The sequence below is a fragment of the Syngnathus leptorhynchus genome, chromosome 5 (assembly GCF_054491065.1).
Source record: "Syngnathus leptorhynchus isolate UIUO chromosome 5, UIUO_Slep, whole genome shotgun sequence".
NCBI lineage: Eukaryota > Metazoa > Chordata > Actinopteri > Syngnathiformes > Syngnathidae > Syngnathus > Syngnathus leptorhynchus.
In genome coordinates, this window is record NC_141199.1 from 17092796 (window position 1) to 17106509 (window position 13714).

Genomic DNA, 13714 nt, shown 5'->3' on the forward strand with positions numbered 1-13714 from the left:
TGAAATTAAAATGTCCGGAAAAAAAGGCTGTTTAGGGTTTGAGACTCCAGTAGCTCTGCAGCTAGGTTTAAATAGAGCTTGCTAAATATTCATCAATCTAATAAATCAGATATAAAGATCAGACAAATAACTTGTATTTTCTATATTCAACATATTATGTCAAGCTAGCATCATCAAAGCTAGCATTGCTTTAACGGTTTGTTTTCCCGCTCATTCCGTCTACAGCCACGTGACTCGTCTCCTCGTGAACGCGCCCCCTCCACCTGACGTCGTGTTCGCGCACGAGCACGCACTCAGTGCGTCCACAGGCTGCAGCTGGCTTGCCGGCTGAGCTTGGTGGTTCGGTTCCTCTCCCCGCACACTCAGACGCTCTGCGGCGGCAGACAGGTGGTCCTCCTCCCCTTAGCGAGTTCTCGGCCACTACCTGCGAGTCCGACGGTGTCGGAACGGATTTTTAATTTTATTTTTTTCTTATTTGACGTGTCCCGACCGAAGTGAAGCATCCTTAGCCGGTAAGTGAGGCCTCGTCTCAGCAGTGTGTGTTTTGTTGGGAAGTTGATGCGGACAGGTTCCCAGTGCCTTGTGGTGTGCAGCCGGTTTCGAGTGTGCCTTTTTGGGGCCAAACGTGTGCGTCAGTACCACTGCGGAGTCAACTACCACTAAGGTCACCGTGAGGTGGTTCTGCAATGCAGTAGAGGTCCACAATGACATCATAAGATAGTTTGATTTACTTTGTGCTTCCGAATCTGTTGCACTCATTGACATCTAAAGGAAACGAAGTCGTCATTATTACTAAAATTGTAATAAAGTAATTATTGATAACTGTAGAACATTTGGCTCATTTGTTTTGGTTGTGTTCAGGGAGTTTTTAAAAAAATTATTATTATTTTACCAAATTGCAAATTAACAAGTTTGCACGAACTATTGGGGAACAAATTATTTTTGCGTTTTTGTGTGTGGCATCACCAATAAATGTTGGGTTTGCAAGTAATTATGTACTTGCACTTCAATAGCTTACAATTTAATATTTTTCATGACTATTTTCTGTTGTATGAATGATGTGCCAAAACTTAAGGCAATTTTGTAGTTTTTTCTTATAGTGATCAACGTATTCTTAGTTATAATTACTATATTAATGAACCTGTTTGTAGTTACTATTTTTTACTATTTACTTTTTTTACGACTTGTTTTTAGTGGATTCTTGTTATTTTGACAAAAATCATATATTATTCATTTGTAATTTAAAAAAAACTGGTGACACTATAGTGTTAATTAAAACTCCCCATTATTAATCATTTAATTGACCTTTGTCTGTTTTTTTTTTCAGCAGTGATGGGTAGCATATTGCAATTTTGTTTGTTAGCAAGGCTAGCTTCTAGTTAAGCCTTTTCTCCCCCATAAATTATTTAGCAACAGCCCTATTTAGCCACAAATGTTAACTTCCTGGTTCATGTAATTAATCCTTTTTTTTTTTTTTTTTTTAAAGCTTTTCTGTTCAATTGTTTTTCCCCAGCTAGCAAGCTTGGCCGTCTGAAAGCTCGGCACGACCTTTTAAAAGTTTTTACAACTCTGCGCCAGTTTGGAGGCAGCCTTTCCTTGGCTTTTGTACACGATTATGCCTGCTGAGATGAGTTAGAGGCCAATCCATTCAAGTGTGCGAAACAATACCCCAGTGGAAGGGAAAAAAAAAAAAAACTCCCCAGGTCGGGTCACTTAGGCGGGGGTGGGTAGGGTGGCGGTTGGCTGGTTGCTGTGGTGGCTGAGACTCACATTGAAAACTCAATCCTCTGACGTCATCCCACCGAGGAAGATTCTAAAATGGTGGTGGTGGTGGTGGGGGGGCTTGATTTATTTGTGTGAGATCAGGGCTGCCGGCTGAATGGTCGCTGCCAACGTAGAATCCACTCGAATGTTCTTTATAGCCTGGAAATGAGTCTTACCAATGTGAATCGTTTGGCATCGACGACTTCAAATTAAACAGCCCACCTGTCCCACTCTTTGCTATCCGCGATACATTTTTTAAAAGTCCTTCTGTGACATTTAAAAAGTGGTCTGTCGGGCAAGACTTGTAACTAGTTTAGGCACTTTATTGAAATTACAGCAAAGAACAAAATATCATGAAATATCCTATAGAAGCAGAAAAAAAAATCATAAGCACTTCACACAATGTCATAGAATAAAATTAGAATTAATTAAATTCAAATTAAATGAGTTAAAATGTAACAAATTTCAAATTGTTGCTCATTTATCCCCCCAAAAAATAACTTATGCGGTGAGCTTGTCGACAGGTGTGCACCTTTTCCAAATCATGTCCGATCAACGGATGTATCTCACTAAATCTTCCTGCGACCATGTTTTTGTCCAGGTGATTTGTATTTCCTATACTCAAGTGAGTGTCTGGGTGCCCTTCGGGGTTTGGGGGGGTGTTTGCATTCCCTCCGCCCCTTCCCTGGCTCTCGTCTCCACGGCGACGACGCCAGCACCTGCTGCAACTTTAAATCACCACACCGACGGAAGTGTCGGCGCTAAAACAAACCGGGACGAGATGCTAGCCACGGATTTGCCTTTTTACTTTGCTCAGGTGACACACGAGAGAAACGGCAGCCGTAACAAAGCGGGACGAGAGCGGCCGTTTGCTCGTGTCGATATTCACTCGTGAATTATTTACGGTCTAAAATGTAATATGTTATGTATTCTTAATTACTGTGCATCGGTTCTAGTCAGCCTTTGGTCCGAAAAAAAGACAAGCCAGATTTATTAGAGCCAACCGGAAAAGTGAAGAATTAAAAAAATTGTCTCATGGTGCTTTTTAAATGTGATTTGAATGAATAAGCCATCCATGGGCAGTATGCAAATGAGCGCAAACAGTCAGCAAAGTAAAAAAAAAAAAAAAACACCATTGTTGCAGACAACCTGGCACACAAGTCCACACTTGTCTCAACGGTGACTTGTTGCGACTTTTTTTAAGTCCCGTGAGTGAATTAAAAGGCTTTCTTTTTTAATGCAGTGATGGAAAGAGCCCGCCTTGTTCTATTTTTAGTCACATTGATGAATTGTGGGCCAGCCGAGTGTCTCATCAGAGACCAAATTCAGTTGCCCTCAACAACGTTAGGCGGAAAAAGCAAAGCAAGGATAATACTTGCATTGTTTTTTTAAAACACTTGCTTGAAACCCTAAATTGAATGAATTCACGCCTGTCGCATTCTCAATTCCTTTAGCTACTGTAATCGCTTCCTCTGGGATTTTTGTAATAATAGAGCTCTTTGTTTTCTGTTCTTAATATGAGTGTTACGTAAGAGTTAGTGTACCCAATCTAGTGTCCAATAAGTAACCCGGTATCCTCCATCATCCCGTCCACGGTGGTCAGCGGGATGGAAAACCAAAACGGTCCGACAGCTCTCCGCTAACGAGCGTTCCCACGGCGACCGAGACGGGCGGATTGTCCCGGTGCGTCCCGTCGCAAGGCACCCCGTTGCCCCCGCGGCGTCGCTGAAAGACCTCCGGCCGGCGCCTCAGGAAATTGGAAGTTAGGGACGGGGGGATTAGGAAAGGCAGCTTGACCTTCATACGTAACGCAAATCGAGACTGAGTTGCCGCTGCTTTCAAGTCGTAGGAAAACTGGAACTGGGTTTTGGTGAAATAAGAACTGCTCTCAAAATTAGACATCAAACTATGAATTGAATCTGAAGTTATGATCAATGATGACAACGTTGTGTCATTTTGTAAAATAGTGTCGGGAGTTACAAAGTTAAAAACGGCCGACTTCTTGTTCCTCTTGTGTTATTTTGTAAAACTAATGTCGGGACTTTCTAAGGGGAGCTACAAAGTTAAAAATGGCTGCTTCAAAGCAAAATGGCCGACTTCTTGTTCTGGAATCATCGTTGAGACTTTTTATAAGACGCCCAATTTTGTGTCAATCGGTGAAACGAGTATCAATTGCAGTTGGTCGGGGCTGGGCCCTAAGGAGTGTCACATGACATAATGTCGGGCGTGGCATTTAGAGGGATCACCCCGGGGGGGGGGTCGGCAGCAAGCGGACCCACCGGCGGTGCTAGGATTTTTTTTTTTTTTTCTTTGGGTGGGCCGTGCATGCGTGTGTGGGGATGCGTATATAAAAAAAATACTCAAATATTTGATTTTAATCTGCTTGTTACCATTGTTAGTTTCCAACAAAGGTATCATGTCACAGGATTGATGTCAAAGCAGTTTTGTCATCCGAGAACTGCCAGACGTTTCTTTTTTTTTTTTTCCACACTGCCAGTGAACGCCTCATTTTTTTTAAATGCAAGGATTGTCTTTGTTGTCCTTTACACCATGCATGAAACAGGAAACCTTAGTGCGTGGAATTCACTCGCGATATCTTTAAACTTGAATCCAGAACGCTGGAGCTGTTTTAAAATCCTAATTTGAAACTATGACATCATCATTATGTTATTATACGCCGTACTGTACAACATGTAAGGATGTGTGACAACTTTCAACATACCAGAGCCAAACTTCAAAAGCTCTTCAGAAACTGGAGGGGCCTTGGGGGGGGTCTGACCATGTCCCTGGTTTTGAGCCCCTCTGGACTGCTTTGATCCGTACCCCCCTCCACGGAGCTTCCTCTAATGTCCAATGATTGTCGGCTTGACTTCCACCTCCTAATCCACTTTCTTTATTTTTGTCCCCCTGGAACACTGCAAATGTTCGTTCATTCCAACCTCCCTCAAAATTAAGTAGGGAACATTTTCACTCGATGAAAACAAAGCACAATAACAATCCGAAAGCAAGTGAAAAAATAAATAAAATACAGATTGTTGGGTCAAGCGCTATTGCTGGAATTCATTCGTTTGTTCCTTCTGGTGTTTCTGACTTGGCCACTGGGTGGCAGTATAAGAATGTTATGCAGATATAAACAAAGAAGAATAGATTTCTTTTACTAGTCATTTTCAGAGAATATACGTCAATACCTGCAAATTTACCATAAGCATTTTAGCATGTCGATAATATTTCCCATTAAGGGTTGGATTTTTTTTTTTTGCAAAACTGTGCTTAAATTAATAACACATTTCTCATATTGTTACTTTTCCCTTCCTGTTTTTTAGCCCACTTTTTTGCCGTGGCGCCACCCAGGTCCCCCTTTGAGTGATGAAGTCGATCAGAACTGAAAGGCGCCGTCCCAACTCTTCCAGTGACTGAAAAGTCTTCAGCGAGAAAGTAGTTAGCATTAGCGCTCCTATGCTAACAAGCGCTCCCTGCCATGCTGGCCAATGAGCCCCACAGCCACGGGCCCGCCGCCCCGGATGCGTCCCCTCTTGCCGTTGTGCCGCCGCCGCCGCCCCCGTTACCACCCCCTCCCCCTCCTCCACCTCCCCCCACGGTGGCCCACCCCGGCAGGAAGAAACGCCGGGTGCGCAGCTTCTTCTGGAAGCCCATCCCCGAGGAGAAGGTCCGCGAGAGACCCAACATCTGGACACTGGTGGGACGGCAGCAGCAGTACCAGATCGACGTCCGCTCTGTGGAGGAGCTGTTTGGCCAGCAGGATGAGGCGGGCCGAGGGCCGGCGTCCGCTCCCGGGACGGCGGCCGGGCTCAACCGCTCCCGATCGTTCAAGGAGAGCACCAAGGAAGAGGTGAGTATAAAGCTCGAAATCAGCCTCATTGTTTCTGAAGAGATTCCAAAGAACTTCTTGAAAGTCTCATTCCTCTCCCATCCTGCATTTTCTGCCTACACAAAAAGAAATTTGGAATTAAAAAATGAACAAATGAGAAGTACGGCGTGCAAGAGAAGCAGATGCCATTCCAAAAGTGTCACGGCAGCAACAAACACCGTGTTGACTGCTGCGTGTACAACTCAATAATTTCCCTCGAGAGACTGCTTAAGTAACGGTGCCAAGTTACCTGGAGAGGTTGTTTTTTTTATCTCCAAAAACAAACGTGTTGCATCATGACTCACTCTGGGAAAACATGCACAGTAACCTGTTCTGTAATTTAATACTGTAGGCAAAAAGCAGGCGATCAAAGATTGTAGATGAGTTATTTGTTATTATTTAAAAATGTATATCCTGTGCGGTCAGCAGTTTAAAGTTAAAAATTACCTGAACACTTGCTTAGCTCGTTGCTATTCTTAAGTGCTGCTGTTTTGGTTAGCATCAGCGACATCATTCATTCAAAAGATCTAATGTGGAGAAGGAAGTGACATCGCCCCCTACTGGCCCGGCATGCACACTGCAGCGTATTCAGACTTCCTGTTCGGTCTTTGACATGTCGCCCACTTGTGTCTGGTTGCAGATCAGCATCCTGGACTCCAAGAGGGGGATGAACGTGGGCATTTTCCTCAAGCAGTTCAAGAAGTAAGTCCATCATTTGTGGCTTTGAAACAAACAAAAAAAGCACTCATACTATTTTTAGGTGGATTCATGTCGGATCATGTGTTTGCTAATGAGCTTTGTCACATTTCTGTTCTTTGTCCTTGATTCGATTAGGAAATCAAATGACGTAAGAACCGAGTTGGGAGGCGACCGCCACTCGGTCGACAGGAATGTTAATCCGTCGTGGATGTACGCATCATTAGCGGAGCAATTTGGAACTTGGAGCAAAAAAAATAAAAATAATAGCACTTCTTATGTCGCTCAAGATCAATTAAAAAACAGGATTTTTTTTTGGTTGCTACATTTCAGATTGGGACATAGCAACTATGCACATGAAGTTTTTATCTGGAAAGAAGTACAATTGAATTATTTTCTGAAAATCGACATTTATTTTTTGATATTTCTCCCGAACTATGGCAACTTTTTTCACTTTTTTTTTTATGACTCTCTTGTCACACAAATGCGCAACTTAACGAAGCAAAGTGAATCCATCCGTCCGTCAGCGTTGTCTTCCGAGGCTTCCTGTGCGTTCTCAAAAGGTTCTTTACAACGTGGCCAATGTAAACAAAGCCTCTTTTGTGAACTTCTTGAAAAGGGCGCACCTGCGACGCATCCTCTCTCTCTCTCTCCCTTTAGGTCCAACCGTTGCATTGTGGAGGACATACGGCGAGGACGCGGCGAGGCGTACGGAGCCCAGCCTCTCAAAGATCTCCTCAAACTGCTGCCCGACGCGGACGAGGTCCGTGTTGGAGCACGTCGCCCGCCGTCGTGCCACGCCGATGACAAGCAAACAACTTCCTTCCCCTTTGCTTTCCGTAGATGAAGAAGCTGCAGGCGTTCCGAGGCGACCCGGACAAGCTGACGCTGGCCGACTCTTTTATGTTCCTCCTCATCCAGGTGCCTCGGTGAGTCCTTTCTTTGACTTTTTTTTTTTTTTGTCAGGGTGGATTACTGCAAGCTTTGTGACCAGATAAAAAAAAAGTTCATATTGAGTCCTGCCAGTGGGATTCATGCAGAAATTTCACCATGTACGTTTCATTCACATATCATTGATTTATTGTAATCTATCATTCATTAAATATATGTATCATAATTGATCTCGTATCGTTTCATGTAGCGTTATCACAACATATCGTATGTATCGTTACGGCAAAATATTGTGATTATGATGACAATCTAAAATAACAAATAATAAAAACAATAATAAATAAAAATAACAAAATAAAGAAATAAATACAATAAATAATTAAAACAATAATAAATAAAAATAACCAAATAAAGAAATAAATAACATTGGCTTAATGTGGCCATAATTGTCGTATTAATTATGGTCGTTGGTGAGATATCAGAATCGTGTTTCACGATTGACTTGGCCACCATTGTGATGAGGAGGACATTGGCATGACGTCGGGATGTGGAGCAAACGAATCATCTGGGTTTTTTTTTTTTTTCGGGTCAGCTTGGAAGTGCGCATCGAGGCCATGGTGCTGGGCGAGGAGTTCCTTCCATCCTGCGCGCTGATGAGTCACGACGTGGATGTGGCACGAGTCGCCACTCGAGGTAAAAGCGTGACGCGGCGTGCGCTCGGTGTCTGCTTTCAAGTGCGCTCACACCTGATCCTCCGTCGGTGGAGCATTTTTGCATTTTTTATGTGCTACCTAGCGATAGCAATCGACATTTCTTTTGAATTCTGCTCCACAGAGTTGATGTGTTGTGAGGAGCTTCACGCCATTTTACATCTGGTGCTGCAGGCGGGAAACATCATGAACGCGGTATGCCACTTAAGGTCGCGCGCGAGTGCTAAAACAATGAAATGCTAGCCAGTTTCTTCAGGGAGGCTACGCGGGGAACGCGGTCGGCTTCAAGCTGTCCTCGCTGCTCTCCTTGGCCGACACCAAAGCCAACAAGCCGGGGATGAACCTGCTGCACTTTGTCGCTATGGTAACAAATCATTGAAATAGCGTCATTTTCTCGATTGCTTTTGGATGAACACAATTATTTTGTTTTATTTCGACAACTTCTTCGTTTAGGAGGCCAAGAAAAAAGACGAGGCGCTGTTAAAGTTTCCGGAAAAACTGATACACATCCAGAGTGCCGCCAGGTAAGGACAAAAACAAACAAATGTCTGGAATAAAAATGGAACAAAACTTCATTTCTAAAAGTTTCAAACATCTGGTAAAGTGGATTTGATGACTGTTTCATGCAAAAATTTCAGTTTGTTGAGCGAGTAGTAAAACTGTGTGCCCCCCCCCCCCCCCCCCGCCCTTGCAAAGGATTTCGGTGGAGAACATGGAACTGGAGTTCTCGTCCTTGTATGTCCGAATCCGAACTCTGGAGGAGAAGGTGCAGGGAGATCCCGAGTTAATGCCGCAACTGGAGCCTTTCCTGCAGGTCGGTCACTCGCTCGCTCAATCGATCGTCAAGGAAATACGTCGCCGTGACGACTCGATCGCCGACTTGTTTTCAGAGTTCGACGAAGACTCTGACGGATCTGAAGCGTCGTCGTCTGGACCTTTGCAGAGAAGGCAACGCGCTGGTGGACTTCTTTTGCGAGGACAAAGACGCCTTCAAACTGGACGAAGGCTTCCGCATCTTCCACGACTTCTGCGTCAAGTTCAAGAAAGCCGTCAAGGTTGGCCCTCACGCTTCAAAATTTTCACCTACCTTTCTAAAGGCGCTTTTAATTTCTCGCAGGACAACGCCGAGCGCGAGCTGAAGGAGGTGGCGAGGCAGCGTCGCCTGAGGGAGCTGGAGGAGAAACGACTGGCGTGGTCGCTCCAAGTCGGCGGCGGCGGCGGTAGCGCCTTCGCTCGCAGCAGCAGCGAGAATGACGTGGAGACCCTCACCAAGGAAGGCCTCTTGGACTTCTTCCAGGGGAGGTCCAAGAGTCCTCACAGTCCGCAGGGGCGTTCGTCCAGCGCCCGCCGCCACCGCCACACCCTGACGTCCATCGCAGACCGGGAACTCCACAGCTACCTGGAGCTGTTTGGAGACAAGTTCAATAGCCTGCCGCGCTCGGGCCGCGCCCCGCAGCGTAAAAGCGCACCTTGGATGGACAACCGAGACCTGACGTCTCCTCGTGCTGAAACCGAACCCATCAGCCCTCTTGCCAGGTTTTCCTCGGCGGGGCCGAAGGCCGATGAGGACCGATACAACAACAACAACAACAGCAGATACTCGTGTCCTCCTCCATCGTTTGGTGGCCACATCAACGTGAACGTCGAGAAGCACACTTTGGTTCCTTCTCTGCAAGCCTTTCACCTCCAGACTTTAAATTTTGTCAATCAGGATGACGTCCAGGTGATTGATCTGGAACGAATTCTGGATACAGATCCGGGACTAGCGATAGATTCTTTGACGCAAGAGGACGAAACCAGCTCGGTTTCCTCGACAACCTGTGACACCCCCCTGCCCCTGGACACCCCGTTGTCCAATAAGAGGACGGGGTTTTACGTCCCGGACTGCACCGAAGCCGACTGCTCGGTCACCCTGGACGTCTCAGAAGTCGACAGCTCGTCCCTTTCCAAAGAGGGACTTCATCCTGGAGCCGGTGACAAAGGCAAGGAGAGCCCCGGAGAGCTCAGTTCTCCGTCTGCCCCTTTGGACTCTGGGGAGTCTTCGGTACCGAGAACGATGGACGTCGCCTCTGCCACGCCGCCCGAGTGGGGAAGCGAAAGCTTTGACGACGACGCGGTCCAAGAGACTGGCAGCGGAAAAACGAAAAACAAGGCCGTGGGCGAAGGCAGTGATGCCGCCAACGGGGGCGCTAGCACTTCTAGCGGCGCCGCTGTGCGGACGCTAACCAGCAGCGAAAGCCAGAGCATGCGGAAAGTAGTGCCCATTAGCCGACTTACCAGGACGGGGAGCAAAAAGAAAGCGGACGCCACCCAAGATCGGCCCCACCGTGACCAAAGCACCCCACCGAGAGGACGCCGCGAAAAGACCCTCAGACCCCAACGACACTCCAGTCTACCTCCCGACGACGCCAAAGCCCAGCGAGGCAGCGGCGGCGTCTTCCCGACGGGCGCTTCGAGATGCGCGTGCGATTCCACTAACTTGAAGAAAACGTCCTCCCTCAATAAACCCAGCGCCAAACCCTTAAGGAATCTCCCTAAACCGGCACCCGAAGAGAAGATGTGCCGTTCCACCATGAGGGCCCTGACGCAAGTCCAGGCCGGCTCGCTGTCGGAAAGCAGCAGCTCCAAAAATTCCCCCGACGTTCCCAGCTTCGCCCGCAACACGGTAGCGTCGTCTTCCCGGACCAAGAAGGAACGCTCGGCTCAGGTCGCCGCCGGTTTGAGTCGGCAGGCGTCGGTCAAGCAGACCAAATTAGCCGTGGCGGGTGGTGAGGAGCGGACGGGCGTTCGGCGAGTGCACAGCGTCAAGGCGAGCAATCGCGCCGCCTACCGTAGCCAGACGCCGCCTGCCCAGTCTCGGGATTCGGGGACCCCGAGCAGGAGCGCCAAACCCAGTTGGAAGTAAACCCCAACGAAGCTAGCGTCTTTGAATTCATCGGCGACTCGACCCTTGTTAGTTACGATCAAGTCATTTGATAATCGATGAGTCATCGATTCATCGTTCCGCGTCTAATTTGTCATATAATGACAATCACCGAGATGTAAATCCTCCAGATTTTATAGTAGCCACAAAACTTCAAACCACATTCCTCTCCAAAATGGAGACTCTCGGTCTCAATTATTGTACGCGGACGTCTTTTTTTTTTCTTTTTTTTTTTTTTGCTAACACGCTGCATGATGTGGCCTCTACGTGAATATTAGCGCTACATTCTAGAAATGTAGACAACTACCACGTTGTAGAGAAAAATGTAAGCCGTTATACAACCTACGGTACTGGTTGTGCCTGTTGCTAGTGTTTCCACGACGCCCCCATACTGTCACGGGGAAGCATGCCGCGCGACGACGCTAATGCTAACTGAGCATTTAAGACACTGTGATGTGAGTTTTCTTGTTGTTATTATTTTGCGGAAGTTGACAATTTGACTGTGAATGTAGCACCTGGTTATTTAACGTGCGTTTGCGTGTGTAGCTTTAGCTCAGCTGGTCAAAATATTAGGTACACCTGAGCTTTTTAAAGGGGAACCTAATGATGATGATGACAATGATGTTGAATGTGCGTGCGTCCATATTGAACGTTATTTTGTACAAACGAGTGTTAGGGCTTCATTGGAATTTTTTTTTTCAAGTAAAAAAGATGAAACATTATGACAATAAAATTGTAGCTTTAAGAAATGAATGTCAATAATTGGTCTGGTAAAAGTCCCACTTTATTCTGTTTTTACCAAAGAGTCAACTTTGATGCAAAGAATTGATCGACAATGCATTATTCTTTTTTTTTTGTATTTTCAGTAACTCTAATTGTTTTCTTTTGAATGTAATATTTCCCAAAATGTTGCCTTTTTTCCCCCCACGTCATATCCCCAATTTATTCTTTTCTATGTGGCCCTAACACTGTGTGTCCTTTTTTCACTGTTGTCATTTGGTCACGCTTGCATGTCTTTTATTATCAACGTTGGCATTGTAAATGACACTGTCGTCGTCTCCATGGCAACCACACCTAACACACACACACACACCAAACAGCCTGTTGCCTTAAAGCCTTGTGTAGCTCCATACACGCATATTAATATCAAGACATTCATACAGCTGCTTTGTGTACATAATATAAAGACATATTTTTATGACCATTAAAGCTTTATATACAGTACTTGACTCATCATGTGCGTGTGTGTGTGTGTGTGTTTGTGTGGATGAACGTTGTGATGCAAATCAAGCGGGCGGCACACAAAAGAGACAATGGCACGTTGTCTGTCTGTGTGTGTGTGTGTGTGTGTGTGTGTGTGTGTGTGTGTGTGTGTGTGTGTGTGTGTGTGTGTGTGTGTGTGTGTGGTCTAATAACAGCCAGTTTGTTGGGCAATGGTCACAATATTAGGGACAACGCCCAGTATCATCTACTTCACATTCAAGACATCATTTTGCTTAAAAAAAAAAAAAAAAAGTGATAATTGCAGTAAAAAGTAACATTTGAGTTTTATTCTGGACTTTTACATGATTATTTTTGAAGAATAAAAACCACATAACTCCTTTCCTCTTTAAAGTATTTACTATGAATATTTTAACTAACCTCAGTAAAGAACATTAGTGTAATAATGTTCCTGCTATACACACTTTGGCCTCTTAGGGGCGGTGTGGTGTCCACATGCGGATAACACACTCAATAATATCTTATTAGAGAGATCAGAAGAAGAATGTCGTAATTGAAAACTAAACTATTTGTGTATAAAAGAAAAAAACTAGCCAAGTTGCCCAAGGTTTCGCACTGGTTTGCCACGACGACGGCAAAATCACGGCACACTGACATGGAACTCGGCTGGCTGAAAACCCTGGGTAAGACGCACAGTACTGATTTAAGTACACGCTGCACAATGTCAAATAGTGAACAATACTTAAAAAAAAAAAAAAGGGAGGCTTCTCACTCATGCCATTTGAGGTTGACTGTCAAATCAAACATAAACAAAAGATAATTCAACCTTATTTCGTGAGGTCAATTGGTTCAGAAACATCGGTCTGTTTTACACTGCCCCCAGGTGGGCTAAGGTGGGAACAGCAGAAGGTGCATTCAATTGATGCCGCGTTAATCGCCAGTGCGGTTGCCATAGCAACTCAATCAGCCATCACTGAATTGCTGCCAAACTGTTTCTTTGCCGCAAGAGGGCAGCAGAGGATTTCGTAGCGTCATCTTCTGGCATCCCGAACGTTATGTGGTTATTTTATTATTTGATTCAACCTATTGGGTCAGAATGTTTGATTCGAACATCGAAAATGAAATGTATTGTCAAAAAATGTCATATATTAAGAGGACAATGTGCACGTTTTGTTGTTATTTCAAAAAGCTTTTTGTTGTTGTTGTTGTTGTCATACAGCTGATTAGGAAGTGAGTGCCCTCCCAGTGGCACTGCTTTGTAGTACATGAGTGTACTTTGCATTATGCTGAGTACTTCATGATACACTATCTGCTATGTTGAGAAGTATTAAGTTGTGTTACTATGTTGAGGAGATGTCAAAGAAGAGGTGACTTGCTGTCCTGTCCCCCGTCCGTCACTGTGTGTGTTTGTGTTTTAGCGGTCATGTGTGAGGGATTATGCTCGTCACAATCCTTCTTTATCCCTTTATCACCTCAACACTACTCACTCACTCACTCACTCACTCACTCGCTAACATGTCATGCTGACTTTCCCTGACATACCACCTTCAATGCATTACTACTACTACTACTTCACTTAGTAACCCTGCAATGGACGGACGGGCTTTGCTGACATCACAAACAGTGAGTCATGTCGTGTTG

General features: G+C 45.3%; 1 protein-coding gene across 1 annotated transcript; it reads left to right on the forward strand.

The window, feature by feature from the left end:
* Window positions 1-327: 327 nt before the first annotated feature.
* On the forward strand, window positions 328-12043 carry fhdc1 (FH2 domain containing 1). Its single transcript, XM_085913089.1, has 12 exons — window positions 328-512; window positions 5088-5614; window positions 6273-6334; window positions 6989-7091; window positions 7172-7257; window positions 7812-7912; window positions 8054-8124; window positions 8186-8293; window positions 8383-8453; window positions 8626-8743; window positions 8820-8984; window positions 9047-12043. The coding sequence occupies exons 2-12, from the start codon at window positions 5243-5245 to the stop codon at window positions 10832-10834; spliced, it is 3045 nt and encodes a 1014-aa protein (XP_085769215.1). The 5' UTR covers window positions 328-512; window positions 5088-5242; the 3' UTR covers window positions 10835-12043.
* The last annotated feature ends 1671 nt before the right edge of the window (window positions 12044-13714 follow it).

What these genes read in the sequence shown, in the direction of transcription:
- fhdc1 (XM_085913089.1), top strand. Translation starts at nt 5,243, where the DNA reads ATGCTGGCCAATGAGCCCCACAGCCACGGGCCCGCCGCCCCGGATGCG. An exon ending in TGCTGCCCGACGCGGACGAG is followed by an intron (nt 7,092 to 7,171) that starts GTCCGTGTTGGA and finishes TGCTTTCCGTAG; the next exon opens with ATGAAGAAGCTGCAGGCGTT. An exon ending in CACATCCAGAGTGCCGCCAG is followed by an intron (nt 8,454 to 8,625) that starts GTAAGGACAAAA and finishes GCCCTTGCAAAG; the next exon opens with GATTTCGGTGGAGAACATGG.